Here is a 20,610-nt window from a genome sequence, read left to right on the forward strand (position 1 = left end):
AAACCACAAAGACCCGTAACGAGGGATCTGGAATGTTGGTTACCTAGCAACCAAGACGCTGTCTATTGAAAAGGGAACTCATTTTTGATGCGTAAGAACGATGGCGAAATTAACATTTTTAAACAATGGGTGTTTTCAGATTATTTAGTTTGTAAGTTTGTGGTAGAATTGTTGTGTAAAAGCAATATAGCACTCGTGATCGTGGGATTGGTCATGGATATTCCCACGGCTGTTGTTGCCTGCGCCACTCGGCCTCCGGCTTCGTGGCTACGGCCGAACAACACCCGTGGGAATATCCATGACCAACCCCACTCTCACTCCTGCTATATTGCTTAATTGCAAGGCCCCAAATTGAACAAGGTTTAACACACATTGCAAGGCCCCAAATTGAACAAGGTTTAACACACATTGCAAGGCCCCAAATTGAACATTTTCAGTGTGTTTAATCCTCTGTGTGTTTAACACACATCTCCAGTGTGTTTAATCCTCTGTGTGTTTAACACACATCTCCAGTGTGTTTTCTCCTCTGTGTGTTTAACACACATCTCCAGTGTGTTTAATCCTCTGTGTGTTTAACACACATCTCCAGTGTGTTTTCTCCTCTGTGTGTTTAACACACATCTCCAGTGTGTTTAATCCTCTGTGTGTTTAACACACATCTTCAGTGTGTTTTCTTCTCTGTTGTGTCCTCAGCTCAACCCCCTCAACTCGCTACCACACCGATGGCCACAGAAAGTGCCCAACCCCATAGCTTCCCTCTTTACCAGCATGGTCTCAATCAAAATCACAAAACACACACACACAGACACACACACACACACACACACACACACACACACACACAGAGAGAGACACACACACACACAGAGAGACACACACACACACACACACACACAGAGAGAGAGAGAGAGAGACGCACACACACACGCACACATCATTTTGCATAGACACTTGCTAATCAGAGCACTAACCGCAGGTCTTCAGGGACGTGTTTCTTCTGTTCTTGTTGTGTCTGTTTGTCCCCGTTCAGCACTAACCGCAGGTCTTCAGGGACGTGTTTCTTCTGTTCTCGTTGTCTCTGTTTGTCCCCTATTTGCCCCCGTTGAGCTCCTCCCACACCGAGGGCCACAGAAAGTGTCACAATCTGCAGCTTCCTTCTCTTGGAACAGCAGTCGCGCTGTGCAGGCGTGCTCGCTGCAGCTCCGCAGCACAGTCTCTGGCCTCAGAGTCACCAGGCAGGTTGGGTTGGGCTTTATTCTGATCTTCTTGCTGTGCTATAGACCCTTTCAAGAGAGTTCCATTATCAGCATCATAGTTGGCCCCACAAGGCTTCCTTTTTAACATTCCATATGTTATCTTAATGCAGAGGAAGTAGATTGGGAACCAAATAGAACGTTCAAGCATTGTTTTTGTTTTTATTGTTGAAAGGGTCTATATCCTGTGGTGTTTAGAGACTTGTGGAGATACTGGATGCATCCGTTACAGTGTACTTCCGCAAAAAGTGACACCTGCTAAAGTCATTACTATCTGTGTGTGTGTGTGTGTGTGTGAGTTTGTGCTTGTGAATGTGGTTTGTTTTGCTTTACTTTCAGCATGTTCTCCTGCCGGAAGTCTGTGCTACTGTTCCTGATGATCGCGTATTCAGGTGAGACTTTCCATTCTCAGTTCGTTTCTCAAATTAGTCAACATGAGAATATGCAACTGTGTGTGCGTGAGAGAGAGAGAGAGAGAGTTGCAGAGTGATTCTTATCTGAGTTTGGCTTGGCTTGTGTGTTTGTGTGTGTTTTATTTGTGACGGTTTGTGAGTGGGTGTGTTCTGTAAACCATGTTACAGAAACATGGCGGATAATGAGCACGTGTGGAGCTGTAGTGTGAGTGCGTCCGGATATGTGTGCACGTGTGTGTGTGTGAGTGCGTATGTGTGTGTGTGTGAGAGAGAGAGTGCGTCTGGATGTGTGTGCACGCGTGTGTGTGTGTGTGTGAGAGAGAGAGTGTCCGGATGTGTTTAAAAGCGTGTGTGTGTGTGTGAGAGAGAGAGTGCGTCTGGATGTGTGCGCACGTGTGTGTGTGTGTGTGTGTGTGAGAGAGAGAGTGCCTCTGGATGTGTGTACATGCACATATATGCGTGTGTGAGTGCGTATGTGTGTGTTTGTGTGTGTGTTTGTGTGTGTGTGTGTGAGAGAGAGTCCATCCGAATGTTTGTGCCCTTACGTACGTATGGAGTTGAAGTGTGAGTGCGTTAGAATATGTGTGCATGCACGTACATGTGTGTGTGTGTGTCTGTGTGTGCGCGAACGTACCTGTGTGTGTGTGTTTGTACATGTGTCTGTCTGCATATTTTTAGTTTTTTTCTGGGGGCGGGGTTGATAATTGCTTATTGAACGTGTTCTTTGACAAAGGAAAAGGGAACATTACAGCTGCTAACATGATAACTGCTAGCATTACAGCTGCTAGCAGTTACAGCTGCTAACATGATAACTGCTAGCATTACAGCTGCTAGCATGATAACAGCTAGCATTACAGCTGCTAGCATGATAACTGCTAACATGATAACTGCTAGCATTACAGCTGCTAACATGATAACAGCTAGCATTACAGCTGCTAACATGATAACTGCTAGCATTACAGCTGCTAACATGATACCTGCTAGCATTACAGCTGCTAACATGATAACTGCTAGCCTGAGGAAAATCCAGACCCTGATAATCTAGAAAGATTAAGGGTCTGGCAAAGAGCAATGTAATGGCCCAACTCGAGGGGCGGCAACAAGCATGCATTTAAAAATCTCACTGCACGCAATTGGATAACACTAGGCCATGTTTACTTTGAATGATTTCGGACTTCGACGCAATGGGATAACACTACGACCAATGTGTACAGTCCTCCAACGTTGCAGCGCTGTCTTCATCAGTTTAGCTGGTTCCCAGAAATGTTGGGGGAAAAGTAATGTGCATCATTGCTCTGTGCCAGAGTGTCTCGCAGAGACAATTCCATTGTGCTCTCGCGAGAACTCTGGATTTCCAGGGTAGAGAACTACGGCATTCCCCTTTGAAATACGGACAGGGCACATAGAGATAGATAGATAGATAGATAGATACAGTAGATAGATAGATACTTTATTGATCCCAAAGGGGAAATTCAATTCATTGCAAACATTGTGGTTAATTATGGTTGATATGTATTTATCTTCAGAAGGGAAAACAACAACAACAACAACAATAACAACAACAACAACAACAAGAAACAAAACATAAATGTATTGCTATGCATTTGTATCTGTGGTCCGTCTTGAGTATGTATAAGTATAAGTATAAGTATATATAATCTTTTGATCCTGTGAGGGAAATTTGGTCTCTGCATTCATCCCAATCAATTAGTGAAACACACTCAGCACACAGTGAACACACAGTGAGGTGAAGCACACACTAATCCCGGCGCAGTGAGCTGCCTGCAACAACAGCGGCGCTTGGGGAGCAGTGAGGGACTTTGTGCCTTGCTCAAGGGCACTTCAGCCGTGCCTACTGATCGGGTTCGACCCTTGCAGCCCTCCGGTTACAAGTCCGAAGCGCTAACCAGTAGGCCATGGCTGCCCCCCTTATGTCCTCACACACACACTCAGCAGCACATGACTATATATATATATATACATGACTAACATGAGATGTGATGATGTGTACAGTACGTGTCTGAACTCAGGATACAGTTATCTCCCCAACAGTATGTCCAGTTACCCATGAGGCCTTACACCAGCATATGGCCCCAGAGGTGCAGCCACAGACCACAAAGGACACTGCAGCCCCTAAAGCCCCTGCAGGCCCTAAAGCCCCATGGTTTTGTGCTTGTGTTTGTGTCTGTGAAAGACAATGAAATAAGAAGTGAAAGCAGCGGGAGAGAGGATGCCTGCATCACGTCATCACTCACACCCTCAGTACATTTGAGATGTTATCTGTGTCCACAGGTGGGGTTGGAGCACTTACCCATGAGGCCTTGCACCAGCATACAGCCCCAGAGGTGCAGCCACAGACGACGAAAGACACTGCAGCCCCTGCAGCCCCTAAAGCCCTGCAGTTGCTCGCGACTCTCGGCCAGACCGCTCTCCTGCCCTGCGACCTCCCAGACCCCCCTCCCTCTCTGCGTGACCTCCGGCTCTTCTGGCAAACGGCCAAAAGACACGAGGTGGTTCACGTCTTCATCAAAGGCCGGGAAGAGTTTGAACATCAGTCCCCTGCCTACCATAACAAGACCCGGCTCTTCACCAGTCAGCTGCAGTTTGGCAACTTCAGCCTGGAGTTACGCAACGTCTCTGAGCACGACAACCTCACCACCTTTCAGTGTGTTGTATGTCATGGCAGCCTGGACTGTAAGACAACACTGATTGACCTGTGGACAGTGGAGAGAAAAGATGGTGAGTAAGAGCTCTCTTACGTTTCACACATCACCTCCTTATGCAATGACTTGATATTGATATTGCGTCATTGACATTGACAGTACTACTGTATTGGTGTCCCACAGATGGTGGCAAGGAAGAGTCAGTAGCGCCCCCTGCTGACAGGAGGGTGTGGCACATCGGTATCCCAGCAACTGCTTGTCTGTTGGGGCTACTGATACTGACCTTTATTATCTGTAAGTGTTTCTGGGTTGTTTTGCTCTGCTACAGATTTACTTACTTCCCAAATGTACATAAGCTTCTTCAACATGTATAACATGAGCTAGATTTATTTTGAGATCTTGCCCACGTGTCATATGTGAAATGTTAAAACCATATATGGATGTCACTGCTAGTAATGAAGCACTGCTTATCTAATGTAATTAGTGTCATTGGCAAAACAAAGAAAAAAAAAATATATATATATGCCAGATGGAGTGTCGTACTTGCCAGCATTCTCGTATAAGATTAATAACACTTGGATATATTTAATTTTTTTGCAGTGAGGTCACTTACATGCTGTGACAAGATTGCACAAGGTTAATGATCAAATATATCGTTTATCTTTAGGCCTCTGTCCAGGCACTGGGAACAAGTGCAGCTCATCATCCCCATACAACAGCACTGGTATGATGTGTATTCCTTCTTCATCAGATGCATAACATATTTACATTCTATTAAATCCCATAGCAACATATAGAGAACTGTACAAATTATCAAAGTGCCACCATGATTTTAATGTTATCACGTCGGTGTATGATAATGACGTCGTTATTGGTTTGCTGTTATTGTGTGATTTTGACTGAGAGACCTGTTAGTCATGGGATGAGTACTGTGATCATTAGTATTCAACAGACAAGTGCTTCCCATGAAGTCTTATACGAATGACCACTGGTTCTGTTAAACCGTCTGTTAAAACACTTGTAAAACATCTCTTTGATCTGTACAGTTTACTAATTTTGTGTTTTTGTTTTGTTGGGTCTTTGTTGTTGCTGTATGGTTTTGATTGACAGACCCAGAGCGTGGTAAGGGGCCTCAGAATGACCATCTGATGGCAGAAGAGTCCACAGTGGAGCTGGAGATGAGAGAGGAGGATGGAGGAGAAAGAAAGAGGGAGAGAGAGGAGGATGGAGAAGAGAGGGAGAGTGATAGAGAGGAGGATGGAGGAGAGAAAGAGAGGGATAGAGAGGAGGATGGAGGAGCGAGAGAACAGAAGCAGGATGGAGGAGGGAGAGGACCATGGCAGTGGAGCACCGCTCTCTGTCCCTGCAGAACGGACACAGTGGAGGACAACAACAACAACAACAACAACAGCAACAGGAGAACCATCTCCGCCTTACCTGTGTGAGAAACAACCCTAGGTATTAGCTATGATATGCAACACATAATGACATTATTATATATTATATATACCAGAGCAAGCTAGGCTTCTCTATAGAAATGTTACTATACGTACGGTTTCCCAAAACACTGAAGACTGTTTGATTGAATTGAATGTCATTTCCAACATTTGAAGGTCCCCTTTGTCTTCATATTACTGCTGCCACAAAAACATGACATAATGGGTGTTCTTTTTCTTGTTTTGACGTATAATAAGCTGGGCAATGTTGAGATATGTTTCCCTACGTATACTGACCAGCAGATTATGCATTACCCCTCACATTATAAAGATAATCATATTAAAGAAGAATAATAGTAAAGATAACAATTATTATTATTAATAATAATAATAATAATAATAATAATAATAATAACAATAATAATAATAATAAGAAGAAGGTCGCTCAGAGAGTGCAGAAGTCCTCCAAGGCCATGCAACTGAGTACCTGTGTGCAGTTGACAACCCACAGCTAGACCAACAGCCTGGTCTCTGCTGAATTACTGTACTTAAACAGGCATGGGCTTGGTCAGTACCATTCTACTGCTAAGGTTTCCTGCCATTCAGACCATCTGTAAAATAGACATAGTTTCATCATTCAGTTAATTCGATGTCACTGACACTATATTACTGAAACTCCAAAGCCTCTCTTCTGGGTAAGTTTGTATATAGATTTCAAAAACTCACAACTGACAAGTGTCCTACCTGTTATTTACATTTTTACACCACACAAGTCAGAATGTCTAAGGTCTTTGCTTCTGGTAAATCTGGGCCTCCAGTATGTGCTCTCACAGCTTCTAGTGATCAGAGAAACCATGTTTATATATATATATATATATATATATATATATATATATATATATATATATATATATATATATATATATATAATACACATATACATATACTGCAGCAGTATTAAGACAGTAGCACAAATATTAATATATTTAGGCTGTCCATGATTCATGGTCAAACAGGTTTATCAGGTTCTTCCTGTGACCAAGCTACAACTAGTTTTTTGCATAATCCTGAATAGAGATAAACAAGCTAACTGCACATAAATCATGACCTCCTTATTAGCAGAAATGATGATGATGGTGATGATGATGACAGTGGTGCACAGAGAATATGTTAACACTCTGGAAGGTTTTTGTAAAAAAGAAAAAAAAAGGTTTCTATTGCGAATGCATTGGATATATTGACTCGCCCCTTTATCTGCCAGACATGCCCAGACAAGCCCAGACATGCCTTCTAGCCAATGACGTGTTCTGGGTTATGAGTGTAATGCAGCACAGGAGCATTGTTCTGAGTTATGAGTGTAATGCAGCACTGGAGTGCCCCCTCGTGGAGAGGAGGGACACTGTATTTGAGTTGGATGAGTGTTGTACAAATGTAATGAATGATAAAAACTTATTGTGTTAACTTAACTATTGTGTTTTTGTTTCAAAACCATGTTAATCCACTAGTATCCTACCTCCCTTCAGGTCTTGCTTCAAAAGTGGAGCAACTTATCCCTTTATAGTATAAACAATGTAGCGTGTTTGGCAGACTTTTTTAAGTTTACGTTTTTCAGACATATACTTTTTGATTTGTTGTCTTTTGGGAAGCGATGGAAACTGAACCATCATTGACAAGAACACTTCGATTTCAGTTTAGTATATAAAAACAAAATGACATTTTAGCCACTGAATAAGTTCATTCCAGTCATATGTACAACCACAAACATCATGTTGTCCCTGAGCTCCGTAACGACATATCATAAAGGTTTGCAACTTTACACAGTAAATAATAATCAGAGAAATTGCACAGAAAATGTGCATGCTGTGATAACTATGTGCATGATGTGATGTGCATGCTGTGATAACTATGTGCATGCTGTGATAACTATGTGCATGATGTGATGTGCATGCTGTGATAACTATGTGCATGCTGTGATAACTACAGTATGTGCATGCTGTGATAACTATCAATTGTGTTTTACAGCTAATCCTTTCGAGCCAATCTTTTTATTTTCAAAATGTGTTGAAGATTCAAGTTAGGTCCATTGTAAGGGGCATGCTAAAACACATCCTTCCCCACTGAATAAAGGCTTTTAAAACAAGTGTCTTGTTTGGTTTCTTCTTTGTGCAACATATGACATTTGGCAACACATGCAGAATATTCAATTCAATGAGGAAATGAACAGAATCTATTGCAATTGAACTTAAAGTATAAGTAAGTATAAGTATAAGTATATTTCAACCAGAAAGACTCAGTAGACAGAATAGAATCAGTTAACAATTTAATGAGTAAAGGAACGGCTTGGATACAAGCATGATAGAGTCCTGAATAGGTAACAGTCTTTGGCGTAGGCCCCGTCTCGGATCCGTCCAGCGATGAGCGGATCTCGTCTCCTGCCGATGGATGAAGGCAGGGGCGGGGAGCCTACCCCCCACGACAAGATGGGGACCAACTGGTGGCGGTGGCTGAAGGAAGATGATGTGGTAGGCAGACCATGCCCGATGGACGTGGACTGCTGGCAGAGGTGGCTGGAGGGGAGGTGGAGGGGACGTCAAAGTCGGCGTACTGAGAAGCAAAAGCAGTGTTAGGTGGAACATATTTAAAGAGCCCACTGAATTCCTATAGGCTAGCGCTGATTGAATGAGTGAATGATCAGATTGCAGGGCTTTCCCGAAATGTAGGCAAAGCTAGGATTGGCTCCATGTAAGCATGGGAGGAGTAAAGGCTACACTACGAGTCTTCCTAGTAGAACTTTCGCTGAAGCTATCATATACTCTTTTGATCCCGTGAGGGAAATTTAGTCTCTGCATTTATCCCAATCCATCCTAACCAGCAGGCCACGGCTGCCCAAAATGAGCACCATGAGATGTGATGATGTGTACAGTACATGTCTGAACTCAGGATACAGTTATCTCCCCAACAGTATGTCCAGTTACCCATGAGGCCTTACACCAGCATATGGCCCCAGAGGTGCAGCCACAGACCACAAAGGACACTGCAGCCCCTAAAGCCCCTGCAGGCCCTAAAGCCCCATGGTTTTGTGCTTGTGTTTGTGTCTGTGAAAGACAATGAAATAAGAAGTGAAAGCAGCGGGAGAGAGGATGCCTGCATCACGTCATCACTCACACCCTCAGTACATTTGAGATGTTATCTGTGTCCACAGGTGGGGTTGGAGCACTTACCCATGAGGCCTTGCACCAGCATACAGCCCCAGAGGTGCAGCCACAGACGACGAAAGACACTGCAGCCCCTGCAGCCCCTAAAGCCCTGCAGTTGCTCGCGACTCTCGGCCAGACCGCTCTCCTGCCCTGCGACCTCCCAGACCCCCCTCCCTCTCTGCGTGACCTCCGGCTCTTCTGGCAAACGGCCAAAAGACACGAGGTGGTTCACGTCTTCATCAAAGGCCGGGAAGAGTTTGAACATCAGTCCCCTGCCTACCATAACAAGACCCGGCTCTTCACCAGTCAGCTGCAGTTTGGCAACTTCAGCCTGGAGTTACGCAACGTCTCTGAGCACGACAACCTCACCACCTTTCAGTGTGTTGTATGTCATGGCAGCCTGGACTGTAAGACAACACTGATTGACCTGTGGACAGTGGAGAGAAAAGATGGTGAGTAAGAGCTCTCTTACGTTTCACACATCACCTCCTTATGCAATGACTTGATATTGATATTGCGTCATTGACATTGACAGTACTACTGTATTGGTGTCCCACAGATGGTGGCAAGGAAGAGTCAGTAGCGCCCCCTGCTGACAGGAGGGTGTGGCACATCGGTATCCCAGCAACTGCTTGTCTGTTGGGGCTACTGATACTGACCTTTATTATCTGTAAGTGTTTCTGGGTTGTTTTGCTCTGCTACAGATTTACTTACTTCCCAAATGTACATAAGCTTCTTCAACATGTATAACATGAGCTAGATTTATTTTGAGATCTTGCCCACGTGTCATATGTGAAATGTTAAAACCATATATGGATGTCACTGCTAGTAATGAAGCACTGCTTATCTAATGTAATTAGTGTCATTGGCAAAACAAAGAAAAAAAAATATATATGCCAGATGGAGTGTCGTACTTGCCAGCATTCTCGTATAAGATTAATAACACTTGGATATATTTAATTTTTTTGCAGTGAGGTCACTTACATGCTGTGACAAGATTGCACAAGGTTAATGATCAAATATATCGTTTATCTTTAGGCCTCTGTCCAGGCACTGGGAACAAGTGCAGCTCATCATCCCCATACAACAGCACTGGTATGATGTGTATTCCTTCTTCATCAGATGCATAACATATTTACATTCTATTAAATCCCATAGCAACATATAGAGAACTGTACAAATTATCAAAGTGCCACCATGATTTTAATGTTATCACGTCGGTGTATGATAATGACGTCGTTATTGGTTTGCTGTTATTGTGTGATTTTGACTGAGAGACCTGTTAGTCATGGGATGAGTACTGTGATCATTAGTATTCAACAGACAAGTGCTTCCCATGAAGTCTTATACGAATGACCACTGGTTCTGTTAAACCGTCTGTTAAAACACTTGTAAAACATCTCTTTGATCTGTACAGTTTACTAATTTTGTGTTTTTGTTTTGTTGGGTCTTTGTTGTTGCTGTATGGTTTTGATTGACAGACCCAGAGCGTGGTAAGGGGCCTCAGAATGACCATCTGATGGCAGAAGAGTCCACAGTGGAGCTGGAGATGAGAGAGGAGGATGGAGGAGAAAGAAAGAGGGAGAGAGAGGAGGATGGAGAAGAGAGGGAGAGTGATAGAGAGGAGGATGGAGGAGAGAAAGAGAGGGATAGAGAGGAGGATGGAGGAGCGAGAGAACAGAAGCAGGATGGAGGAGGGAGAGGACCATGGCAGTGGAGCACCGCTCTCTGTCCCTGCAGAACGGACACAGTGGAGGACAACAACAACAACAACAACAACAGCAACAGGAGAACCATCTCCGCCTTACCTGTGTGAGAAACAACCCTAGGTATTAGCTATGATATGCAACACATAATGACATTATTATATATTATATATACCAGAGCAAGCTAGGCTTCTCTATAGAAATGTTACTATACGTACGGTTTCCCAAAACACTGAAGACTGTTTGATTGAATTGAATGTCATTTCCAACATTTGAAGGTCCCCTTTGTCTTCATATTACTGCTGCCACAAAAACATGACATAATGGGTGTTCTTTTTCTTGTTTTGACGTATAATAAGCTGGGCAATGTTGAGATATGTTTCCCTACGTATACTGACCAGCAGATTATGCATTACCCCTCACATTATAAAGATAATCATATTAAAGAAGAATAATAGTAAAGATAACAATTATTATTAATAATAATAATAATAATAATAATAATAATAATAATAACAATAATAATAATAATAAGAAGAAGGTCGCTCAGAGAGTGCAGAAGTCCTCCAAGGCCATGCAACTGAGTACCTGTGTGCAGTTGACAACCCACAGCTAGACCAACAGCCTGGTCTCTGCTGAATTACTGTACTTAAACAGGCATGGGCTTGGTCAGTACCATTCTACTGCTAAGGTTTCCTGCCATTCAGACCATCTGTAAAATAGACATAGTTTCATCATTCAGTTAATTCGATGTCACTGACACTATATTACTGAAACTCCAAAGCCTCTCTTCTGGGTAAGTTTGTATATAGATTTCAAAAACTCACAACTGACAAGTGTCCTACCTGTTATTTACATTTTTACACCACACAAGTCAGAATGTCTAAGGTCTTTGCTTCTGGTAAATCTGGGCCTCCAGTATGTGCTCTCACAGCTTCTAGTGATCAGAGAAACCATGTTTATATATATATATATATATATATATATATATATATATATATATATATATATATATATATATATATATAAAATACACATATACATATACTGCAGCAGTATTAAGACAGTAGCACAAATATTAATATATTTAGGCTGTCCATGATTCATGGTCAAACAGGTTTATCAGGTTCTTCCTGTGACCAAGCTACAACTAGTTTTTTGCATAATCCTGAATAGAGATAAACAAGCTAACTGCACATAAATCATGACCTCCTTATTAGCAGAAATGATGATGATGGTGATGATGATGACAGTGGTGCACAGAGAATATGTTAACACTCTGGAAGGTTTTTGTAAAAAAGAAAAAAAAAGGTTTCTATTGCGAATGCATTGGATATATTGACTCGCCCCTTTATCTGCCAGACATGCCCAGACAAGCCCAGACATGCCTTCTAGCCAATGACGTGTTCTGGGTTATGAGTGTAATGCAGCACAGGAGCATTGTTCTGAGTTATGAGTGTAATGCAGCACTGGAGTGCCCCCTCGTGGAGAGGAGGGACACTGTATTTGAGTTGGATGAGTGTTGTACAAATGTAATGAATGATAAAAACTTATTGTGTTAACTTAACTATTGTGTTTTTGTTTCAAAACCATGTTAATCCACTAGTATCCTACCTCCCTTCAGGTCTTGCTTCAAAAGTGGAGCAACTTATCCCTTTATAGTATAAACAATGTAGCGTGTTTGGCAGACTTTTTTAAGTTTACGTTTTTCAGACATATACTTTTTGATTTGTTGTCTTTTGGGAAGCGATGGAAACTGAACCATCATTGACAAGAACACTTCGATTTCAGTTTAGTATATAAAAACAAAATGAAATTTTAGCCACTGAATAAGTTCATTCCAGTCATATGTACAACCACAAACATCATGTTGTCCCTGAGCTCCGTAACGACATATCATAAAGGTTTGCAACTTTACACAGTAAATAATAATCAGAGAAATTGCACAGAAAATGTGCATGCTGTGATAACTATGTGCATGATGTGATGTGCATGCTGTGATAACTATGTGCATGCTGTGATAACTATGTGCATGATGTGATGTGCATGCTGTGATAACTATGTGCATGCTGTGATAACTACAGTATGTGCATGCTGTGATAACTATCAATTGTGTTTTACAGCTAATCCTTTCGAGCCAATCTTTTTATTTTCAAAATGTGTTGAAGATTCAAGTTAGGTCCATTGTAAGGGGCATGCTAAAACACATCCTTCCCCACTGAATAAAGGCTTTTAAAACAAGTGTCTTGTTTGGTTTCTTCTTTGTGCAACATATGACATTTGGCAACACATGCAGAATATTCAATTCAATGAGGAAATGAACAGAATCTATTGCAATTGAACTTAAAGTATAAGTAAGTATAAGTATAAGTATATTTCAACCAGAAAGACTCAGTAGACAGAATAGAATCAGTTAACAATTTAATGAGTAAAGGAACGGCTTGGATACAAGCATGATAGAGTCCTGAATAGGTAACAGTCTTTGGCGTAGGCCCCGTCTCGGATCCGTCCAGCGATGAGCGGATCTCGTCTCCTGCCGATGGATGAAGGCAGGGGCGGGGAGCCTACCCCCCACGACAAGATGGGGACCAACTGGTGGCGGTGGCTGAAGGAAGATGATGTGGTAGGCAGACCATGCCCGATGGACGTGGACTGCTGGCAGAGGTGGCTGGAGGGGAGGTGGAGGGGACGTCAAAGTCGGCGTACTGAGAAGCAAAAGCAGTGTTAGGTGGAACATATTTAAAGAGCCCACTGAATTCCTATAGGCTAGCGCTGATTGAATGAGTGAATGATCAGATTGCAGGGCTTTCCCGAAATGTAGGCAAAGCTAGGATTGGCTCCATGTAAGCATGGGAGGAGTAAAGGCTACACTACGAGTCTTCCTAGTAGAACTTTCGCTGAAGCTATCATATACTCTTTTGATCCCGTGAGGGAAATTTAGTCTCTGCATTTATCCCAATCCATCCTAACCAGCAGGCCACGGCTGCCCAAAATGAGCACCATGAGATGTGATGATGTGTACAGTACATGTCTGAACTCAGGATACAGTTATCTCCCCAACAGTATGTCCAGTTACCCATGAGGCCTTACACCAGCATATGGCCCCAGAGGTGCAGCCACAGACCACAAAGGACACTGCAGCCCCTAAAGCCCCTGCAGGCCCTAAAGCCCCATGGTTTTGTGCTTGTGTTTGTGTCTGTGAAAGACAATGAAATAAGAAGTGAAAGCAGCGGGAGAGAGGATGCCTGCATCACGTCATCACTCACACCCTCAGTACATTTGAGATGTTATCTGTGTCCACAGGTGGGGTTGGAGCACTTACCCATGAGGCCTTGCACCAGCATACAGCCCCAGAGGTGCAGCCACAGACGACGAAAGACACTGCAGCCCCTGCAGCCCCTAAAGCCCTGCAGTTGCTCGCGACTCTCGGCCAGACCGCTCTCCTGCCCTGCGACCTCCCAGACCCCCCTCCCTCTCTGCGTGACCTCCGGCTCTTCTGGCAAACGGCCAAAAGACACGAGGTGGTTCACGTCTTCATCAAAGGCCGGGAAGAGTTTGAACATCAGTCCCCTGCCTACCATAACAAGACCCGGCTCTTCACCAGTCAGCTGCAGTTTGGCAACTTCAGCCTGGAGTTACGCAACGTCTCTGAGCACGACAACCTCACCACCTTTCAGTGTGTTGTATGTCATGGCAGCCTGGACTGTAAGACAACACTGATTGACCTGTGGACAGTGGAGAGAAAAGATGGTGAGTAAGAGCTCTCTTACGTTTCACACATCACCTCCTTATGCAATGACTTGATATTGATATTGCGTCATTGACATTGACAGTACTACTGTATTGGTGTCCCACAGATGGTGGCAAGGAAGAGTCAGTAGCGCCCCCTGCTGACAGGAGGGTGTGGCACATCGGTATCCCAGCAACTGCTTGTCTGTTGGGGCTACTGATACTGACCTTTATTATCTGTAAGTGTTTCTGGGTTGTTTTGCTCTGCTACAGATTTACTTACTTCCCAAATGTACATAAGCTTCTTCAACATGTATAACATGAGCTAGATTTATTTTGAGATCTTGCCCACGTGTCATATGTGAAATGTTAAAACCATATATGGATGTCACTGCTAGTAATGAAGCACTGCTTATCTAATGTAATTAGTGTCATTGGCAAAACAAAGAAAAAAAAATATATATGCCAGATGGAGTGTCGTACTTGCCAGCATTCTCGTATAAGATTAATAACACTTGGATATATTTAATTTTTTTGCAGTGAGGTCACTTACATGCTGTGACAAGATTGCACAAGGTTAATGATCAAATATATCGTTTATCTTTAGGCCTCTGTCCAGGCACTGGGAACAAGTGCAGCTCATCATCCCCATACAACAGCACTGGTATGATGTGTATTCCTTCTTCATCAGATGCATAACATATTTACATTCTATTAAATCCCATAGCAACATATAGAGAACTGTACAAATTATCAAAGTGCCACCATGATTTTAATGTTATCACGTCGGTGTATGATAATGACGTCGTTATTGGTTTGCTGTTATTGTGTGATTTTGACTGAGAGACCTGTTAGTCATGGGATGAGTACTGTGATCATTAGTATTCAACAGACAAGTGCTTCCCATGAAGTCTTATACGAATGACCACTGGTTCTGTTAAACCGTCTGTTAAAACACTTGTAAAACATCTCTTTGATCTGTACAGTTTACTAATTTTGTGTTTTTGTTTTGTTGGGTCTTTGTTGTTGCTGTATGGTTTTGATTGACAGACCCAGAGCGTGGTAAGGGGCCTCAGAATGACCATCTGATGGCAGAAGAGTCCACAGTGGAGCTGGAGATGAGAGAGGAGGATGGAGGAGAAAGAAAGAGGGAGAGAGAGGAGGATGGAGAAGAGAGGGAGAGTGATAGAGAGGAGGATGGAGGAGAGAAAGAGAGGGATAGAGAGGAGGATGGAGGAGCGAGAGAACAGAAGCAGGATGGAGGAGGGAGAGGACCATGGCAGTGGAGCACCGCTCTCTGTCCCTGCAGAACGGACACAGTGGAGGACAACAACAACAACAACAACAACAGCAACAGGAGAACCATCTCCGCCTTACCTGTGTGAGAAACAACCCTAGGTATTAGCTATGATATGCAACACATAATGACATTATTATATATTATATATACCAGAGCAAGCTAGGCTTCTCTATAGAAATGTTACTATACGTACGGTTTCCCAAAACACTGAAGACTGTTTGATTGAATTGAATGTCATTTCCAACATTTGAAGGTCCCCTTTGTCTTCATATTACTGCTGCCACAAAAACATGACATAATGGGTGTTCTTTTTCTTGTTTTGACGTATAATAAGCTGGGCAATGTTGAGATATGTTTCCCTACGTATACTGACCAGCAGATTATGCATTACCCCTCACATTATAAAGATAATCATATTAAAGAAGAATAATAGTAAAGATAACAATTATTATTAATAATAATAATAATAATAATAATAATAATAATAATAACAATAATAATAATAATAAGAAGAAGGTCGCTCAGAGAGTGCAGAAGTCCTCCAAGGCCATGCAACTGAGTACCTGTGTGCAGTTGACAACCCACAGCTAGACCAACAGCCTGGTCTCTGCTGAATTACTGTACTTAAACAGGCATGGGCTTGGTCAGTACCATTCTACTGCTAAGGTTTCCTGCCATTCAGACCATCTGTAAAATAGACATAGTTTCATCATTCAGTTAATTCGATGTCACTGACACTATATTACTGAAACTCCAAAGCCTCTCTTCTGGGTAAGTTTGTATATAGATTTCAAAAACTCACAACTGACAAGTGTCCTACCTGTTATTTACATTTTTACACCACACAAGTCAGAATGTCTAAGGTCTTTGCTTCTGGTAAATCTGGGCCTCCAGTATGTGCTCTCACAGCTTCTAGTGATCAGAGAAACCATGTTTATATATATATATATATATATATATATATATATATATATATATATATATATATATAAAATACACATATACATATACTGCAGCAGTATTAAGACAGTAGCACAAATATTAATATATTTAGGCTGTCCATGATTCATGGTCAAACAGGTTTATCAGGTTCTTCCTGTGACCAAGCTACAACTAGTTTTTTGCATAATCCTGAATAGAGATAAACAAGCTAACTGCACATAAATCATGACCTCCTTATTAGCAGAAATGATGATGATGGTGATGATGATGACAGTGGTGCACAGAGAATATGTTAACACTCTGGAAGGTTTTTGTAAAAAAGAAAAAAAAAGGTTTCTATTGCGAATGCATTGGATATATTGACTCGCCCCTTTATCTGCCAGACATGCCCAGACAAGCCCAGACATGCCTTCTAGCCAATGACGTGTTCTGGGTTATGAGTGTAATGCAGCACAGGAGCATTGTTCTGAGTTATGAGTGTAATGCAGCACTGGAGTGCCCCCTCGTGGAGAGGAGGGACACTGTATTTGAGTTGGATGAGTGTTGTACAAATGTAATGAATGATAAAAACTTATTGTGTTAACTTAACTATTGTGTTTTTGTTTCAAAACCATGTTAATCCACTAGTATCCTACCTCCCTTCAGGTCTTGCTTCAAAAGTGGAGCAACTTATCCCTTTATAGTATAAACAATGTAGCGTGTTTGGCAGACTTTTTTAAGTTTACGTTTTTCAGACATATACTTTTTGATTTGTTGTCTTTTGGGAAGCGATGGAAACTGAACCATCATTGACAAGAACACTTCGATTTCAGTTTAGTATATAAAAACAAAATGACATTTTAGCCACTGAATAAGTTCATTCCAGTCATATGTACAACCACAAACATCATGTTGTCCCTGAGCTCCGTAACGACATATCATAAAGGTTTGCAACTTTACACAGTAAATAATAATCAGAGAAATTGCACAGAAAATGTGCATGCTGTGATAACTATGTGCATGATGTGATGTGCATGCTGTGATAACTATGTGCATGCTGTGATAACTATGTGCATGATGTGATGTGCATGCTGTGATAACTATGTGCATGCTGTGATAACTACAGTATGTGCATGCTGTGATAACTATCAATTGTGTTTTACAGCTAATCCTTTCGAGCCAATCTTTTTATTTTCAAAATGTGTTGAAGATTCAAGTTAGGTCCATTGTAAGGGGCATGCTAAAACACATCCTTCCCCACTGAATAAAGGCTTTTAAAACAAGTGTCTTGTTTGGTTTCTTCTTTGTGCAACATATGACATTTGGCAACACATGCAGAATATTCAATTCAATGAGGAAATGAACAGAATCTATTGCAATTGAACTTAAAGTATAAGTAAGTATAAGTATAAGTATATTTCAACCAGAAAGACTCAGTAGACAGAATAGAATCAGTTAACAATTTAATGAGTAAAGGAACGGCTTGGATACAAGCATGATAGAGTCCTGAATAGGTAACAGTCTTTGGCGTAGGCCCCGTCTCGGATCCGTCCAGCGATGAGCGGATCTCGTCTCCTGCCGATGGATGAAGGCAGGGGCGGGGAGCCTACCCCCCACGACAAGATGGGGACCAACTGGTGGCGGTGGCTGAAGGAAGATGATGTGGTAGGCAGACCATGCCCGATGGACGTGGACTGCTGGCAGAGGTGGCTGGAGGGGAGGTGGAGGGGACGTCAAAGTCGGCGTACTGAGAAGCAAAAGCAGTGTTAGGTGGAACATATTTAAAGAGCCCACTGAATTCCTATAGGCTAGCGCTGATTGAATGAGTGAATGATCAGATTGCAGGGCTTTCCCGAAATGTAGGCAAAGCTAGGATTGGCTCCATGTAAGCATGGGAGGAGTAAAGGCTACACTACGAGTCTTCCTAGTAGAACTTTCGCTGAAGCTATCATATACTCTTTTGATCCCGTGAGGGAAATTTAGTCTCTGCATTTATCCCAATCCATCCTAACCAGCAGGCCACGGCTGCCCAAAATGAGCACCATGAGATGTGATGATGTGTACAGTACATGTCTGAACTCAGGATACAGTTATCTCCCCAACAGTATGTCCAGTTACCCATGAGGCCTTACACCAGCATATGGCCCCAGAGGTGCAGCCACAGACCACAAAGGACACTGCAGCCCCTAAAGCCCCTGCAGGCCCTAAAGCCCCATGGTTTTGTGCTTGTGTTTGTGTCTGTGAAAGACAATGAAATAAGAAGTGAAAGCAGCGGGAGAGAGGATGCCTGCATCACGTCATCACTCACACCCTCAGTACATTTGAGATGTTATCTGTGTCCACAGGTGGGGTTGGAGCACTTACCCATGAGGCCTTGCACCAGCATACAGCCCCAGAGGTGCAGCCACAGACGACGAAAGACACTGCAGCCCCTGCAGCCCCTAAAGCCCTGCAGTTGCTCGCGACTCTCGGCCAGACCGCTCTCCTGCCCTGCGACCTCCCAGACCCCCCTCCCTCTCTGCGTGACCTCCGGCTCTTCTGGCAAACGGCCAAAAGACACGAGGTGGTTCACGTCTTCATCAAAGGCCGGGAAGAGTTTGAACATCAGTCCCCTGCCTACCATAACAAGACCCGGCTCTTCACCAGTCAGCTGCAGTTTGGCAACTTCAGCCTGGAGTTACGCAACGTCTCTGAGCACGACAACCTCACCACCTTTCAGTGTGTTGTATGTCATGGCAGCCTGGACTGTAAGACAACACTGATTGACCTGTGGACAGTGGAGAGAAAAGATGGTGAGTAAGAGCTCTCTTACGTTTCACACATCACCTCCTTATGCAATGACTTGATATTGATATTGCGTCATTGACATTGACAGTACTACTGTATTGGTGTCCCACAGATGGTGGCAAGGAAGAGTCAGTAGCGCCCCCTGCTGACAGGAGGGTGTGGCACATCGGTATCCCAGCAACTGCTTGTCTGTTGGGGCTACTGATACTGACCTTTATTATCTGTAAGTGTTTCTGGGTTGTTTTGCTCTGCTACAGATTTACTTACTTCCCAAATGTACATAAGCTTCTTCAACATGTATAACATGAGCTAGATTTATTTTGAGATCTTGCCCACGTGTCATATGTGAAATGTTAAAACCATATATGGATGTCACTGCTAGTAATGAAGCACTGCTTATCTAATGTAATTAGTGTCATTGGCAAAACAAAGAAAAAAAAATATATATGCCAGATGGAGTGTCGTACTTGCCAGCATTCTCGTATAAGATTAATAACACTTGGATATATTTAATTTTTTTGCAGTGAGGTCACTTACATGCTGTGACAAGATTGCACAAGGTTAATGATCAAATATATCGTTTATCTTTAGGCCTCTGTCCAGGCACTGGGAACAAGTGCAGCTCATCATCCCCATACAACAGCACTGGTATGATGTGTATTCCTTCTTCATCAGATGCATAACATATTTACATTCTATTAAATCCCATAGCAACATATAGAGAACTGTACAAATTATCAAAGTGCCACCATGATTTTAATGTTATCACGTCGGTGTATGATAATGACGTCGTTATTGGTTTGCTGTTATTGTGTGATTTTGACTGAGAGACCTGTTAGTCATGGGATGAGTACTGTGATCATTAGTATTCAACAGACAAGTGCTTCCCATGAAGTCTTATACGAATGACCACTGGTTCTGTTAAACCGTCTGTTAAAACACTTGTAAAACATCTCTTTGGTCTGTACAGTTTACTAATTTTGTGTTTTTGTTTTGTTGGGTCTTTGTTGTTGCTGTATGGTTTTGATTGACAGACCCAGAGCGTGGTAAGGGGCCTCAGAATGACCATCTGATGGCAGAAGAGTCCACAGTGGAGCTGGAGATGAGAGAGGAGGATGGAGGAGAAAGAAAGAGGGAGAGAGAGGAGGATGGAGAAGAGAGGGAGAGTGATAGAGCGGAGGATGGAGGAGAGAAAGAGAGGGATA

At 42.7% G+C, this 20,610-nt stretch overlaps 3 protein-coding genes across 7 annotated transcripts; all 3 read left to right on the forward strand.

Annotated features, from left to right (window-relative positions):
• The first annotated feature begins 912 nt into the window (after positions 1-912).
• On the forward strand, positions 913-6,137 carry LOC121690805. 3 transcript variants are annotated; one of them, XM_042071128.1, is made up of 6 exons: positions 913-1,235; positions 1,593-1,645; positions 3,959-4,405; positions 4,513-4,623; positions 4,997-5,053; positions 5,440-6,137. In XM_042071128.1, exons 2-6 carry the CDS (start codon positions 1,594-1,596, stop codon positions 5,772-5,774), a joined length of 1,002 nt encoding a protein of 333 aa, XP_041927062.1. In that variant the 5' UTR covers positions 913-1,235; position 1,593; the 3' UTR covers positions 5,775-6,137. The 3 variants fall into 3 exon arrangements, with proteins under 3 accessions (XP_041927062.1, XP_041927060.1, XP_041927061.1); XM_042071126.1 differs by having other exon boundaries at positions 914-1,239; XM_042071127.1 differs by having other exon boundaries at positions 1,174-1,271; positions 1,429-1,645.
• Positions 6,138-8,738: 2,601 nt separating this feature from the next.
• LOC121690883 lies at positions 8,739-11,154 on the forward strand. 2 transcript variants are annotated; one of them, XM_042071133.1, is made up of 5 exons: positions 8,739-8,817; positions 9,073-9,414; positions 9,522-9,632; positions 10,001-10,057; positions 10,444-11,154. In XM_042071133.1, the coding sequence occupies exons 1-5, from the start codon at positions 8,763-8,765 to the stop codon at positions 10,776-10,778; spliced, it is 900 nt and encodes a 299-aa protein (XP_041927067.1). In that variant the 5' UTR covers positions 8,739-8,762; the 3' UTR covers positions 10,779-11,154. The 2 variants fall into 2 exon arrangements, with proteins under 2 accessions (XP_041927067.1, XP_041927066.1); XM_042071132.1 differs by lacking the exon at positions 8,739-8,817 and having other exon boundaries at positions 8,934-9,414; positions 10,444-11,144.
• Positions 11,155-13,719: 2,565 nt separating this feature from the next.
• LOC121690857 lies at positions 13,720-17,901 on the forward strand. Of its 2 annotated transcripts, XM_042071131.1 has the most exons (5): positions 13,720-13,821; positions 14,077-14,418; positions 14,526-14,636; positions 15,005-15,061; positions 15,448-17,901. In XM_042071131.1, exons 1-5 carry the CDS (start codon positions 13,767-13,769, stop codon positions 15,780-15,782), a joined length of 900 nt encoding a protein of 299 aa, XP_041927065.1. In that variant the 5' UTR covers positions 13,720-13,766; the 3' UTR covers positions 15,783-17,901. The 2 variants fall into 2 exon arrangements, with proteins under 2 accessions (XP_041927065.1, XP_041927064.1); XM_042071130.1 differs by lacking the exon at positions 13,720-13,821 and having other exon boundaries at positions 13,830-14,418.
• The last annotated feature ends 2,709 nt before the right edge of the window (positions 17,902-20,610 follow it).

Source organism: Alosa sapidissima, chromosome 2, assembly GCF_018492685.1.
Source record: "Alosa sapidissima isolate fAloSap1 chromosome 2, fAloSap1.pri, whole genome shotgun sequence".
NCBI classification, from domain to species: domain Eukaryota; kingdom Metazoa; phylum Chordata; class Actinopteri; order Clupeiformes; family Clupeidae; genus Alosa; species Alosa sapidissima.